The sequence below is a fragment of the Psammomys obesus genome, unplaced genomic scaffold (assembly GCF_907164565.1).
Source record: "Psammomys obesus unplaced genomic scaffold, mPsaObe1.curated_primary_1811, whole genome shotgun sequence".
NCBI lineage: Eukaryota > Metazoa > Chordata > Mammalia > Rodentia > Muridae > Psammomys > Psammomys obesus.
The window spans coordinates 510420-525757 of record NW_026596356.1 but is presented as its reverse complement, the minus strand read 5'-3'; the positions used below and the strand labels follow the sequence as shown (position 1 = coordinate 525757).

The following is a 15338-nucleotide window of genomic DNA, read 5'->3' as shown; positions in this document are numbered from 1 at the left end:
CACACACACACACACACACACACACACACACACACACACACACACACTCCTTCATAAGCGCTGCCTACTGTTCAGTTCCCTGCTGTCTTCTCCCGGGAGCCACCTCTAGATTGGTCCCCCCCCCCCAAACCCTCTCTCCCAATAAATCTTTTATGAGATTTGCTGCCTGGTGTGACTCTCATTGGAAGAAGTAAAGAAGGAAGGACCCAAAGAAGTGGAGAGGGGCTGAGGCTCCTGAGCCTCTCAGATCAGCTGGGACACCCTCCCCTGGGAGCTGAAGAAGAGTAGTCAAGTAGAGCCTTTAACACTGTAGCCCTCCAGCTCAGCCACGGATCAATAGTGTCTCTTGTGAGAAGCCTTCCTTTTAGAGCTCTGCTGTTCTTGGGCTCCCGTGTCTCAGCATACCTTTCCATTGGGACACTGTCCCACCTCAGAGCTGTGGTTCCAGGACTCCCAATTCCCAGGATACCTTTCTATCCGAGAAGGGAGGAAAACAAATAGTGGCAGAGATTCTAATTGTTTTTATTTTCTCTTGCTCTATCCCCAGTCCTTAATGCTAAATACCATGAGTAGAGCCAGGTGTGGCATATGCCTTTAATCCCAGTACTCAGGGAGGCAGAAGCAGGCAGATTGATGTGAGTTCAAGGCCAGCCTGTTTTACAGAGTGAATCCAGGACAGCCAAGGTTCCACCGAGAAACCCTGTCTTGAAAACAAACAAAAAAATTCCATGAATAGATGATTATAAAACAAATGCACCAATGTATAACAATATTAATCAGTAGGATTGGTTCTGGGATCAGAATGCCTAAGTTGAAATCCCGATTTTACCACTTGGTTTCATTTTTTTTTTTTTAAATGAAGAAAATAGTGTCCACTTCTTATGGCAGTTTTGAGATTAAATGATGTTATGTGTATAAAATATTTAGTCTCATAGAAAATAGATACCTGATATAATTGATGTGAATAAAACATAATAGGGTTCAGGGAGGGAACAAAAAAAGGCATAGGCAACCAACTCTTCTTATGGGAAATCCCCAAGTTGGTCAATAAGTTTACACTTTAACACAACAGTTTTTCCAGAGAGGCAAAAATAGGAATTCTGTTCAGTAATTCCTGATGTGACCTTAATACTACCTAAAATCTAACTATGTTTATGTTATCAGTTAATTCCCTTTTCTGTATAAGACTATTTCAAACTTCCTATAACTACTCATCACCATTTTGTTTTATTCTTTATTCTCAAATAACAACTTTACAATGAGCCAGCACTCGGGGAGGCTCATTCACTCTGTGAATTCCAGGCTAGCCTCATCTATAAACAAATCCAGGACAGCCAAGGCTACACAGAGAAACCTGTTTCAAAAACCCAAAACCAACCAACAAACAAAACAAAACAAACCCCAAAATAAAACTTTACCACCTTTCTTTTTCTAAGACAGTCCTGGTTGTCCTGGAACTCAGTCTATAGACCAGGCTGACCTTGAACTCACCTCCTGTTTCATTTTTTATTTATTTAAAGCAGGGTTCTCCAGGTGTGTGTGTGTGTGTGTAATAAAGGGAGGTTGAACTTGTTTCACACGTGTGGAGGTTTGTGCTGCATTTTGACACTTGTGTCCACACATATGTATGCACGGAAAATAAATACAATGTAAGAACTCGCAGTCACTTCTTCAGGAGGCTGAAGAGATGGCTCAGTAGTGAAGAGCACTTGCTATTTTGGAGAACCATAGTTTGACTCCCAGAACCCATGTGAAGAAGCTCACATCTGCACGTGACTCCAGCTCCAGGGGACCTGGCTTCCAAAGCACTGCATACATGTGTGCTCACACACACACACACACACACACACACACACACAAATGAATGCAAACTGCATACATGTGTGCTCACACACACACACACAGACACACAAATGAATGCAAACTGCATACATGTGTGCTCACACACACACACACACACACACAGACACACAAATGAATGCAGAACAAGCTACTTCTTTAGGGAAGATTCTGATCCCATAAAGAAGTACATTTATACTAGTGTATTTCCCATGACAAGATACACCTCTTCTATATAAAACTCACCAGAGTTGTACTTACTTTTCTTGTATTGACCTTTACACATTAAGTCCCAAGAGAACAACTACTGCATCTCTCATTTTTTTTAAATCTTCATGTCTTTTTTATTATCAGTTCGGTTTATTGAATATTATCACCTCACCATATGCCCCACGAAAGGGAGGTGCTTACAACCTGTCAGTTATGACTCCTGGAAAGAAGTTTCTTTCTTTATTTTTTTATTCACTTTACAGCCTTATTGTAGCCCATCCCTCCTAAACTTCAGGTCTTAAGATAACATCAGATTTGTATGTGAATACATAGTGTCACTTCTACCTAGAAAAGCAAAGACAGAATGAGAATCAGAAAAATGCATTCAAGAACCATAAATAACATGTCTTCTAATAGGAGCATAAGGAAAAAAAAAACCTGAAGAGGCTTAAAACGAGTCTAGAGAGGTCATGTGGGACATGTTCAAACAAAGCCCCAGTTGTGATGCTGAGTCTGATGTCACAAAAACCAATAAGCTAATGAGTAGTTATTTGTATTTTGTTTTGCAGTTGGCTAGTCTGGAAAATGAATTGGTAGATCTAAGGTCAAGTCCCTCTTTCTTCAAAAGAGAACCCCTAATTTAGTTGGCAAATGACTGGTAAGAATAGAGCTTACAGTCCCTGCCTCTTTTATAACAAGTTCGGGCCACATGAGAACTTTTTAACGTGTGACTTCCAGTACGTGTCCTTAAAGGAAGAAGACATACCCCTTGCCAACAAACTGCTCCACTCTGTTCCTTGAAAGGTTTACGTGATGAAGAAGGCTCCACCTTGGGCCACAGGGATGAAGGGAAGACCCCCGACAAGCTGTCAGAAAACTGAGAAGCAGCCTGGCAGCCCGTGTCTCTGACGATTGTGAAGCCACCACATGAGCTTTGGACTAGGTTTTTTACTTGAAAGAAATAAAAACTTGGTAAGCTGCTGTTTTGACTCTTTGCTATCATTAACTGAACTGGGTTCCAGCTAATCAAAAGGGATCTGTCCTCTGCATCATGAACTGATGGAAGTTCAATTAAGCTGCTGATAAAAAGGAGCTAAAGTATTAAATATTTACACAGAATTATAGGACCTACAAATTGAAAGAGTAAATGCTATAAAAGGGACTTTGGGTGATGACTGACCATACAGTGTTAGAAGAAACTATGCAGTGAGTTTTGGGATAAAAAGATAAATGTCCAGTTGGGCATGGCAGTTTGTTTCTATAGTGTAGAATTCCAGAGGCTACGATGCTGTTGGGAAGTAATTTCCTCCTAGAATAAGCACTACACCTTGGAGGGAAGCTTTTTAAGATAAAGAAGTATCTGCAAGGTCAAAGCAGGTCTCCAATCAAGAGCCCTGATGCAAGCTGTCCAGCTTCTCTTTTGTGTCTCTGTTCTTAGATTATCTATCTTTTCCTTGATTTCTAAGCTGTGGTGTTCTTTCTTTTAAAATTATGTCTGCACGAACCCTTACATTGTACATTAAATACACGTAGATTGTGTGCACACACACAGACACATGCACACACACACACTAGGCATAGGGAAAAGCAGCACTGTAATATCCCCACTGGAAGATCATAGTCAAGATGCAAAGAAACAGAATCAAGAGGTATGTAGAAATGTAAAATGGCAATTAAGTAAGAGGATCAGAAGGATGTACTTAGGTTTCTAGCTTCTGAAACTAGATAAATACCAGGCATAACAGCTAAGTTTTTAAGAAAAAAAAGTTGGTTTGGGATGTTTTTGAGACAAGTGAAGATGTAGCTTAAAGATCTGGGAGTCATCAGTACCTAAAACCCAAAGTGGGAGAATGGAGCAATCCTAGAGAAACTCGACAGAACATGACCTAGTAAAAGCTATGAAAAGGGTGAGCCCACTACAAAGATTAGGACACCACAGTTAAAGAAACAGGAGTAAAATCCAAGTGTGAAATCAAGAGATTGATGGATGGAATGTCAATAAGGAACTAACTACTATATAATCAAATGTCACTAGGAGATGAAATACAGAGGACCAGGAAATAATGGATCTACAGATAAGGCTATCATTCAGGTGGTCTTAGTAAGCACTCTTTCAGTAGAACTCAAAATGTGCTAGCTTATGGAATGGGAATAGAGAATGGCTTGCAAGGTGGACACAAATGTGTCTGAGATATAGCTGTAAAGTGTTAAGAGTAGGATGATAACTAGGTATAACTATTTGAACAGTGGAGACCTTAGCGTATTTAGAAACTGACAACAATAAGCAAGAAGTTGGAAGCACTCAAGAAGGAAAAGACTAGGATTCAAAGTCCAGGAATGGGCACTGGCATTAGATGAGAGTGTTTCTCACTATTTAAAGGGAAAGGGAATGGCACTGATGGGCCAGTCAGCAACAGGGACCAGATGTTACCTACAATAGCTTCTACTTTTTCTTATGGAAGGACGGTATGGCCTACAGAAAGAAAAGAGTAAGGGGCTAAGAGGGGTACAAACATTGACGTAAAATCTCAGTACCTGAGAGAAAAAAGGAGGACGATCTTTGAAGTTCCAGGCCAGCCAGGGCTACAGGGTGATGGCCTGCTCAAACACACACACACACACACACACACACACACACACACACACACACACAGTCATCAATGAGATGGTGAGAGCTGAGATTCAAAGTGGCATAAATATGCTCTACAGTGATCCCCTTGAGTAGCATTTAGTTGTTCAAATGCAGACACAAAATGCTTCATAAGGGGGCAAGGCACAAAAAGTTCAGCTATAGGAGAGAAATTACTGGAGTTTAAACGGGCTAGGAATCTAAAGACAAGTGCTAGTGAGAAAAGAAACAATGGGAAAGCTACAGCAAAATCAAGTGACGGTAGGGACAGTGACTTACTACCAAGTAGAAGGAATGTGGTCAGTGAATAAAATTAAGTAGTATTTTGCTGTTTTAGTAATAGTACTCTGAAGACTGAGTGGTTTAGAATGATGATAATAGCCAAGACACAATAAAATGGGTCAAGGAATTAAATGATCTTAACTACCAATCAAATTGTCTGTATAAACACCAAAGCATTAAGCGGTAAACAGGAAGTATAGGAGCTATGTAGAGGAAAGGGGGGAAAAGTACATTTGAATATCAAAACAGTGAGAAGGCTGCATGGATGAACAGCTTTAGAACAAACATATTGAGCCAAGGAACAGGCAGTAAAGTCCTGAAGTCACAATGACAGCACCAACACCTGTCCTCCGTTTGTGATGTGGTAAGGCTATGTTGAAATTTACTCCTGGCCTGGGGAGTGAGTCAGTGGTGGAGCCCTTTCTTAGCATGTACAAAAATCCTGTATTTGATCCCTTGAAACAGTCCTCTCCTCTCAAAAAAAAAAAAAAAAAAAAGGAAAAGGAAAAGCCCGCAAAACTGTCCCTGTGTGCTGTGCTTGCAAACACTGCCCTGCTCTCATTACTCCAATGGCTATTACTTTACGACAAGACTTGAAAATGACCAGCAGCTATAGAAACTGGGTAGTAGGAATGGGTTTTCTCCTACGTGTTAAAGGAGAGAAACTTGAGAGGAGACTGAAAGTAGAAAAACACTGACAGGTCAGAATGAGGCACATTTGTTTCTGCAATGAAGGCAGACAAGGTGCAGGTGCTGATGTGTGTAAGCGCTCTGTAGTCTGAGTGTGGGAGCACATGTGATCCCAGCACTTAGAAGTAAAGGCCAGAGGATTTGAATTCAAGGTTTGAGACGGCATAGTGAGGCTATCTCAAAAACAAAACAAGTTCAGGTAGCTCAGAGTGTGGGCTTCAGGAAGATCTGTTTCCTAGTCTTTTTCTAGCAATTACTAATTATGTGACATAGGAAGAAAGGAAACAGACGATCATTGACAGGAACAGATAGATGCTGATGTAGAGACTCTCCTAGCAGCAGGATCCTGGATCTTCACCTTCCTGTTTTTGGGAATTAAGAAGTTCCCAAGCTGCTTTACTTACATTTATACTTGTCAAGGAATGAATTTTATCATATAGACAGGAGGTCACTCTATAGGGAAGCTCCTGGTCGGCAACTTTTATCTTTCTAAAGAATAAAACCAGTTGTAGCTCGTATCTGTAATCCTAGTACCTGGGAGGCTGAGACAGGAGGATCACAAGTTTAAGGCCAATGGGCCCCACATCAAAACCACCTAAAAGGAAAAGGAGAAAAGAAAAAGAAAAAGAAAGCAGTGACTAGAATCTGTTTTTCAAGAAGTGTGTGTAAGACAAAGCTGCCCTACATTCTGGATTCTTGCTTCTTTACCTGTTTAATAGAAATAATACTTCCTAGTTTTGCAATTAAAAATGAGTAAGTATGATAAGTTTATACACAGTACTCAATAGACATGACTTTGAGACGATAACTGCTGTGGAACAAATATGGGCTCAGTGTCCCAGCTGCATTTTACTGATGGGGTCTGGGTACCGCACACGCCTTCAACTGCACAATTCTTTCCTGTTAAGTGCCAGCACTACAGGTATGCACGACAAGGCTTGGTGCAAGATCTGCATTTTAATACACAGTCCACTAAGATTTTCAAGTTTTTGGTCAACACTTGGGAGGTAGAGGCAGGAGGATCAGGAGTTCCAAGGCTGTCCTTAGTTATCATGATTTCCAGACCCCATCTCGAAAATAAAAAATAAAATGCATTATTTCTGACCTGCAGGTGGGGGAAAAAAATCTGCTTTATGAATGGTTGGTTTAATTCCTCTGTGAAAAATGAAAGGGAAGAAGTGAAGAAGAAATGGGTGACCCAGTTGTTCAAGTTCCTGCCTGGCATACACAAGTCTTGAACTTAAACCTCTGTAAATAACAAATGCAGAGCCCATACTGTTGCTTTCCCTGCATGTTGTCATTATTCTTGAAGCCCCACACGGTGGTACATGCCATCCTCATTCCTTCTCCAGCCCCACACTGGGAACGAAGTCATGTAAATGGCATCACCCAGAAAAGAGGAATCGTGAATATAGATGTGAACCCTACGGTGAGGTGGTAATGAAATTGGAGAGGCTGGCATGCATCAGTGAGAATAATGTAAGGTGGAGGGTAGAGAGCTGGGATTAGGAGATTCTAGATAAGCAGTGAAACACTAAGGAAACATTAGGGGGTCACACAGATTATACTGAAAAATCTCCCTCTAATACCATCAAACTCTCCCTTAGGTTTCTCTACTTGAGATTTGACTACCTGACTGACCCTAAAGACAAGAAGAAAGCTCTTCTTTGTATAAAGTCTTTATTGCTAATTTCACAAAGGCAGGAAATAATGACAGTAAACTGAAGAAATGTTTGAAATTCTAGACAACATCCCCATTCCCGAATTCTTAGAGGCTTTTTTTTTTTTTCTGTTGTCACTGACCTCCTAGGAATCAGTGGCTAAAGCCTATGGTGGTACTGTTTTCTTCCTCCTTTTATTGTTTGATATTTGCCTTGTTACCCTACATACATTCAAAAATTTTCTTTTGGTATGACAGCTCATAAAAACAAGCAAGCAAGCAAACAAAGAGTTATGAGCCAATGTATAATCAGGTACTTGAGTTAGACTCAAGGAGCTCTCTTTTTGGAACCAATTTCCCATTGCTATTTCCATTCTTAAAACTATACCCATAATCCCTGCTTTTTGCTGGGGGATGTGGGAATGCTGAGTTCTACATAAAGAAGGCAGTTTCTCAACTGCCAAGGGTAGTATATAGGCACTAATGACAGAATGAAGAATGGTACCAATTAATGGACAAAAGCTCCCGTCCAGAAAATCAACCAGCGTGAAAACGGGTTTATTGGCTCCAAGAAAAGGAGCAACAGTACCATTTCAGGCTCAAGCTCTCTGTACAAATTTCGACAAGCCCAAGGTCCATAGAGGGAACTACCCAAGCACCTTCTCTCCTAGGGCCAGGAAGGCTAGCTGCCTGATGGTGAGTCTCTGGGCTGTTCTGCTGGAACACCTGGCACGGCCGAGGCAGCCTCATAGTCCGCGATGCGGCGCTGGACTAGGGCGGGCATGAGGTGGACGTAAGCAGCCATGAGGCGGTGATTAGAATGGATGAGTTTTCCAGCACAGCTGTGCAGACAGGCCTCCTGGAAGGAAGAACGGACACAAGTAGAAACCAAAAGGGGCCCTGGCAAACCCTCCTCCTCCTTTCTGGGTCTCCTCTAGGGGTGAGGTCAAGGAAGAGAGAGGGAAAAAGTGGAGGGGCGAGGGCTGTCACGTCACGTTATTGTCAACTCTGCCCCCCCCCCCCCCCGCCCCAGTTTCCACCTCCTCAGTGTCCAGAGTTCGGTGGTGCAGGCTGGGCACACAGCGCTGGAAGCACAGTTCTGTCATTCGGTTGTAGACCAACAGGAAGTCTCGCAACTAAGAGAAAAGGGACCAAGGCTTCACCACCGCCGCGGCTTCCCGGGGTGCGCAGCCCGCCTCCCCCTTTGGGGGCTCTTGCGTATAACCCCGGCTTCAACCGAGCCTTTAAACCCGAGGGCAACTTAGCTATCGCTCACGTTTCTCAGTTGCTGCTGCTGCTGCTCCATCACGCCCAGGGCGTGAGGGTCACGTCACTTCCGTCCGCACCACGGGGGGGGGGGGGGGGGAAGAAAGTTCCGAGTCGCCCCGGAAGTAAACGCTTGCTACTCCACCCCGCCCAAGAGCTTGAAGGCGTGGCTTCAGGAGAGCTCTGCCCACGGCTGCCAAACGTCACCTCCGCCCTTTTCCTCTGCGACGTGGCCGGCTTCTTCTGCCCGGAGAGTACGTCACTTCCGCCAAATCTCTGACCTGCTGCTCGGATCGCGACGGGAACTGGAACCCGAGGTCCCCCCGCGGTCCGGGCCTCGCGCCCTGAGGGGAAGAGCGGCCCGGCTCAGGTGAGAAGGACATACTTGGACGAAGGGAAGTTGAACGCAGGAACCTGTACGGGGGGCAAGATGCCCTGAGCCCTTGGCAAGGATGAGGACACACCTGATGCCCAGGTGTATGGGGGTGGGGGAGCCTCTCACATCTGGGAGGCATAAACTGACGTTGGAAGGGATTGCTTGTGTCCTCGGAAAGAGAGGCTCTCACCCGACACCAGGAACATTCAACAACTGCTTCAACTAAGGCCTGGTGGGGAGGGCCTGAGGGAGGCAGGTGCATGTGGTGGAGAAAGGAGAGACCGTCTTAAGGAAGAGGAGAAGGAACACCAAAGGCTGTGAAAGACCGGGATTGCAGAGCATGCTTGAGCGGCAAGTGAGCATCTGCGCCTAGGAAAGGGTTTTGCTTCCTGGTAAACATGCTGTGCAGGGTTAAGTTCCCAGAGCGCACAGATCTTCCCGCTGGTCCTCACGGCTGTAATCCTACTGCCTCAGTATTTCACACGTAGTGGGCACTCACTGAATGTTTGCTGACTGGCTGAATGCGTGCATGGCTACTAGAGGCGAGGTTGGGGATTGTGAGAAGACACTCGAGGCTCTGGGATGCACGCATCTGTAGCAATAATGTGGTTAGAAGGGAAGACATGCACACACTCAAGGAAAGCAGTGGTGGTTGATGCCCAGGGACACGCAAGCCCTAGAACAACCTCTGAGATCTCTGAGAACACAAGGAGGGCCTCCTTGTGCTGGAGTGCTGGCCAGTTTCCAGAATTATCTGTGTTGGGCTTCACAGTGTGCTGGGGTGGAAATCTTGACTCCAGTCCCTTCCCTAGCCATGACGGACGGGATCCTAGGGAAGGCAGCCACGATGGAGATTCCCATCCATGGAAATGGTGAAGCTGGGCAGCTTCCTGAAGACGATGGGCTGGAGCAGGTGCTTCTGTTTGATTCTTCTAATTATTTCAATTTAGCAATCCTGACTTATAGACATTTTACTTTCTCTCATCCCATTAGACTTTATTTAACTAGATCCCTTCATACTTTTCAAATCTTCATTATGGTTCTGTACAGACTTTATTATGCACTCTCTCCATCCCCAAAATGTTTTCTTTACCACCGCCCCCTCTGTGTTCCCTCTTCTCTGGCCTATAGGACCTCCAGCAGGTGATGGTGTCAGGACCCAACCTCAATGAAACTAGCATAGTGTCTGGTGGCTACGGGGGCTCTGGTGACGGACTTATCCCCACAGGTATGAGTGATAGAGACAGGGGTCTTGAGTGGGGATGCCATTAGGACAGTTGGGAGGCACATAGGACACATATAGGAAAGCTTGATTTATGGACTGGAGAGCTTGAGAACTGCTGTTGTGAAATCCATAGACCGTCCAGTGCCGGAGCAGCTCCCAGAGCTGCCCGTCTGGTTCCCATTTGCCATATGAGATATCTCATTTGTCTTTTCCTCTCTGCCGCCACCACCTGAGCCAGGTCAAGACCTTTAGGTTATGAGAGCTCTGGAGCTTACGGCTGATTTGGAACTTTGTAAGGCTTCTCAGAGTTTCATTTTAGACTCTTCCAAGAATTCCACCTGGAAATACCATCCAACTTCCCTGTTTTCAGTGCCACCATCTTTGACCCTGCCAGTCTCACTCATCATGTTTGCTCCTGTCTCCTCGTCCCGTATACACCAACAACACTCCTACCCTACCCCAAAAATGCCAAATATGTACATTGAGTTGACTTGATTGTCAGCACACAAGTCCTTGTTCCCCCATTGACCAGAAGAATGCAGTTGTCTGTCTAGATTTTCCTTCTTCAGAGAGATCATTTCATGTGCTGGGAGGGAAGTGGGGCCACAGAAGTGTCTGGTTGTATCTGAGAGAAACTAGTGTCAGAGAACTTGGTCCTTTAGGATCTGGCCGCCATCCATCTCACAGCACCTCACCTTCTGGCCCTGGTGATGAGGTGGCCCGGGGCATCGCTGGAGAAAAGTTTGACATCGTCAAGAAATGGGGCATCAACACATATAAGGTAAGATTCAAGGGCCTCTCCTCAGAAACTCCATGGGACCTTTTCCCTTTCCCTGGATCTTTGCTATGACTAAGGATGGGAGTGCTGGAGTAGTTACTTATTGGGGTTGGGGTGAGGTTTAGATTTCTGACCTCCCCTCCCTCCCACTTCCCAATCAGTGCACAAAGCAACTGTTATCAGAGAGATTTGGCCGAGGCTCCCGGACTGTGGACTTGGAGCTAGAGCTGCAGATTGAGTTGCTGCGTGAGACGAAGCGCAAGTATGAAAGTGTCCTGCAGCTGGGCCGGGCACTGACAGCCCACCTCTACAGCCTGTTGCAGACCCAGCATGCACTAGGTGATGCCTTTGCTGACCTCAGCCAGAAGTCCCCAGAGCTTCAGGTGCCTCAGCCAAAATGAAGAGGGTGGGGGAACTGGGCCCTGGCCCTTCCAGGCAGGCATTCCTCAGCCTCCCTCCCTCCCTCCTGCAGCCCCCAGGGAGAATCCCTCAGGGTGGTGCCCAGTCCTGCCCCAAGCATCACTCACCTATGGAGGCAGCCTAAGGGTTTGTACAGAGGTCCAGAAGTTGGAGGGGTTGTGGGAGAGGGCTCACCAATTACAGCCTCCCAAGTAACCTTTCTCCATGTCATCGAGAATGCCTGTGGTGCTTGGCCTAATCAGAGTCCCCCCTGCCTGCTGCACTAGCTTCCCGTGTTCCTGTCCTGTAAACTCATCTAAGACCTCCTACCCCAGCACTCCTACCTCAGGCATCCACAAGGCGACCTTACTAACTGTGGCTAAGAGAGCCTGGCTAAAGGCAGTCTGGTCGTTTCAGTTTTGATGGCTGCTTCTTCTTTGGGATGGAGGGAAATGAAGGGCTCTACAGCTCCAGTCAGGTAAGGACTGTTACTCAAGGCCTGTGCCTCCCTTCTGCCCTTAGGAGGAATTTGGCTATAATGCGGAGACGCAGAAGCTGCTGTGCAAGAATGGGGAGACGCTGCTAGGGGCTGTGAACTTCTTTGTCTCTAGTATCAACACACTGGTCACCAAGACCATGGAAGACACACTCATGACTGTCAAACAGTATGAGGCCGCCAGGTGTGGGCACTGACAAAGCCCAAGGTTTGGGAAGTTGGCTGGCGGGGGTGAAAATTGAAACATTTAGGGGCATACACATTGAGAAAGGAGAGGAGTTCTGTGTGTGAATGAAGAGGTGGAGACCAGCCTTTATCACCCCCTTCCCAGGCTGGAATATGATGCCTACCGGACAGACTTAGAGGAGCTGAGCCTAGGCCCCCGGGATGCAGGGACGCGTGCTCGACTTGAGAGTGCCCAGGCCACGTTCCAGACCCATCGGGACAAATACGAGAAGCTGCGGGGAGATGTAGCCATCAAGCTCAAGTTCCTGGAAGAAAACAAGGTGCTGCTCTACTCCCTTGGTCCTAAATCACCTTCCCATCTGACAGTGCCCCTCCTTTCAGGCCCTCCTGATTGTTGGGTGGGGAGATGCAGCCTGGCCAGAGAGTGGGTTGTTCCCTAGGCCCTTGATACATGAGCATTTTCAGGTCACGGCTACCCTCTCCATCACTAGCCTTTTTTGTTGAGGATCTGGTTACTAGTCTCAGGAGCATAACTGAAAAAAAAAAAAAAATTGCCTCCTGGGCTGCGGTGCCAGAACCTAAGACCCAGCAGATAAAGTCAGGTTTCTTTCTTCATAGTGTCCCTTCTCTTTTGACTTCTTGGAAAGCCCCCACCCCCACAGCCCTGTCAGCAGAGTCCATGCTCTGGTGTCTGCCTGGGATTAGGCTCATTGCCCCTCAAGAGGGGTGCTTGAGTCCAGGCTTAGCTGACCTTGCCGGGCCCCTAGATCAAGGTGATGCACAAACAGCTGCTGCTCTTCCACAACGCGGTGTCCGCCTACTTCGCTGGGAACCAGAAACAGCTGGAGCAGACCCTGCAGCAGTTCAACATCAAGCTGCGGCCTCCAGGAGCCGAGAAGCCTTCCTGGTTAGAAGAGCAGTGAGAGGCTTCCAGCCCAACTTGGCTATCAAGAAAGACACAGGGCGGGGCAACCCCAGGGTGGAGGAGATTGGACATGGGCCGTCCTTTGCCACCTACTTGCTGGCTTGGGCTCCCCTTTCCCGGCTGGGGTCTGACAACAGCTTTGCCCGCACTGCTGTGGTCTGAAGAGGGCCTGTAGGCCCAGGAGCTGCTGCCCTGTCCTTTATCTTCCTGGCCACTGAGCTTCATTCTCAGATTCTTTCCTTTCACTCCACAGCCAAAGGCTATGACAAAACACTCCCTGGCCAATGGCATTCACTCCTCAGGCCTATCCCCAGCTCTTGGGCTGTGCCCCTGACCAAAGACAGGACCTCAAAAGGCTCTGTCAGCCAATGGCAGCTCTTCCTGGGCTCCCCTGGGCCAGTAGTGTTGCCTCCAATACCCTTTGTCCCTCCTCGATTTGTGACCATTACAGAGAAGGGAACTGGGACCAAAGGGGTGGGGATAATGGGAAGCCCCATTTATGGCCCTGCATCTGAATGGGCCCTCCCCTGGTCCACCCACCCAGTTGAATTGTGCTTAGAGCCCCAGAAGACTGGGTTCTAGCACTAGGAATAAACCTTTCGTAAAAGCAGGCCCAGTGAGGTCAATTTGTGGGGGACTAGAGGAGGGTGGACGGTAAGAAATTTCCAGTAACCATCCAATTTTTAAGAATTTAGAAGAGCTGTGGCTAAGTTTCAGAAGCTGCTGAGGGCCTGATCCCCCTCATTCCTCTTTAGAGCCAAGACAGCTATGGGTCTGAAGAGCATAGGGTCCAGAGGGGTTTGGGCTGGCTAAGCATCACACATTCTCATTCAATCATACAGCGATGTTTACTGAGTGCTTTTATTTGCCAGGCCCTGTGTTAGGCCCTGGGGAAACATCAGTGGGTAAAACACGGTCCCTGCTCACAGTGCTTAAGGCCAAGTGGGGGATAGAGACAAGTAACCAGGCAACTAGAATACAATGGGAAATGCTAGGATACGGGATGCAATGGGAACACCAGATAAGGGGCATTGAGCTTAGACTCGGGGAGACGTGGGGATGCCAGTTTAAAAGCTAAGATCTGAGAAGTAGGCAGCTCATAGCTCAGGCAGAAAGGCCAGTGTACATGAAGAGATAAAGGCCACTCCTGCTGTAACCTGCACCGCGCCTGGTGAAATCAAACCTGAGCTTTATGTGAGAAATCACAAGAAAACTCCCAGCAGCACTTTAGTTGGGGCTCAAGTGCCATCAACTACAGCCCCAAAGACAACTGCAGAGATTGTCAGGATTCTCTGACCCCTAGAGGGTAGAGAAGGGTCAACCCAGTCAGCGGGTTCTCATAGCACAGGGTGTCAGCCTGATTTGACTCAGTCATTTATTGATGCCGCAATCCCCAGCTAGGCCTCCCGGGCATTCGTCAGCCTTTATGCAGGCAGCTGCCTGTCTTAGTTGTTAGAGGTGCTGGTCCTCATATTAGCCCCTACTTCACGGACCACTGGGGATTTTTGATTGTAAGAGCACTGGATCTCCAAGAGGTTGGAGACCACCCGAGAGCAGAGCCTAAACCTGGGCCCACCATTTTCTAGCTGATTAGATTAACGCCTGGGGAACGAACACTCCGCTTCTTCCGTCGTAAAGCAGCTACCTATTACGGTCATGCGTATTAAATGAGATAATGTATGTAAAATGTTAGCTCTGTCCGGCACGGAATAAACAGTCCCTTTAATGCACAAGTTTGATTGTATTCTACCTCTACCAAGGCTGTTTTTCCGTAGTGCAATGATTCTGAGAATTGCTCTGGGCCTTTGGTGTGAAGGAGTCCCTGGATGGTCTAAACCAAATTTCCTCACGAGGGGGCTTCTGAGGCATCTAGAACCGAATGAACTCTCCCAGTTAGCTCGCAATCCCCTTCTCCAAGACTTCTGGGCCGAGGTACAGGTGGTCTCCCTCCCTCTTGTTCAGCGGAAACCAAACTAGCAGGTTCCTCGGGAGCCCCGGGAAAGCCAGAGAGGGTGCGACCAGAAGCAGACAGGACGAGATCTCGGAGTACTGAATCCAGCCGGTTCTAACTGCTTTTTCTTGAAGGCACCAAGTGCCACTACCAGAGCCCGGCTTCTGGGCCTCGCCCTCAGGCCTCAGGAGCCGGCGGCGGCAGCAAGGATCCCGTCCCGGATCTAGGATCCGGGATCCGCCGGCCGGCTAGGTCCCAGGCGCCCCGCCGGGGCAACGCCGCGAGCAGGAGGGGCGGGGGCGGGGCCGGCGCGGCGGGGGCGGGGCCGGGGCGGGCCTTGGGCTCCGGAGTCGCCCCCTCCCCCGGCCGGTCCGCAGCCCCGCCCCGGCCCCTCCCTCCGGCCTGTGCGACGGGTCCGGCGGCGGC

At 47.4% G+C, this 15338-nt stretch overlaps 2 protein-coding genes across 3 annotated transcripts; one reads left to right on the top strand and one right to left on the bottom strand.

Annotated features, from left to right (window-relative positions):
* Nucleotides 1-7852: 7852 nt before the first annotated feature.
* On the bottom strand, nucleotides 7853-8654 carry Timm10b (translocase of inner mitochondrial membrane 10B). Its single transcript, XM_055597461.1, has 3 exons — nucleotides 8587-8654; nucleotides 8351-8446; nucleotides 7853-8169 (listed from the first exon to the last, which is right to left on the bottom strand). Exons 1-3 carry the CDS (start codon nucleotides 8614-8616, stop codon nucleotides 7993-7995), a joined length of 303 nt encoding a protein of 100 aa, XP_055453436.1. The 5' UTR covers nucleotides 8617-8654; the 3' UTR covers nucleotides 7853-7992.
* Nucleotides 8655-8829: 175 nt separating this feature from the next.
* Nucleotides 8830-13572, top strand: Arfip2 (ADP ribosylation factor interacting protein 2). 2 transcript variants are annotated; one of them, XM_055597403.1, is made up of 8 exons: nucleotides 8830-8946; nucleotides 9765-9865; nucleotides 10084-10180; nucleotides 10840-10958; nucleotides 11117-11338; nucleotides 11877-12034; nucleotides 12182-12356; nucleotides 12804-13572. In XM_055597403.1, the coding sequence occupies exons 2-8, from the start codon at nucleotides 9767-9769 to the stop codon at nucleotides 12957-12959; spliced, it is 1026 nt and encodes a 341-aa protein (XP_055453378.1). In that variant the 5' UTR covers nucleotides 8830-8946; nucleotides 9765-9766; the 3' UTR covers nucleotides 12960-13572. The 2 variants fall into 2 exon arrangements, with proteins under 2 accessions (XP_055453378.1, XP_055453379.1); XM_055597404.1 differs by having other exon boundaries at nucleotides 9725-9865.
* The last annotated feature ends 1766 nt before the right edge of the window (nucleotides 13573-15338 follow it).

Excerpts from the sequence above, each read along its gene's own strand:
- Timm10b (XM_055597461.1), bottom strand. The coding sequence starts at position 8,616 with ATGGAGCAGCAGCAGCAGCAACTGAGAAAC. Across the intron at positions 8,447-8,586 it reads AGCAGCAGCAACTGAGAAAC|TTGCGAGACTTCCTGTTGGT; the intron begins GTGAGCGATAGC and ends CTTTTCTCTTAG. Across the intron at positions 8,170-8,350 it reads GAACTCTGGACACTGAGGAG|GAGGCCTGTCTGCACAGCTG; the intron begins GTGGAAACTGGG and ends TCTTCCTTCCAG.
- Arfip2 (XM_055597403.1), top strand. The coding sequence starts at position 9,767 with ATGACGGACGGGATCCTAGGGAAGGCAGCCACGATGGAGATTCCCATC. Across the intron at positions 11,339-11,876 it reads AGAAGTCCCCAGAGCTTCAG|GAGGAATTTGGCTATAATGC; the intron begins GTGCCTCAGCCA and ends TTCTGCCCTTAG. Across the intron at positions 12,357-12,803 it reads AGTTCCTGGAAGAAAACAAG|ATCAAGGTGATGCACAAACA; the intron begins GTGCTGCTCTAC and ends CCGGGCCCCTAG.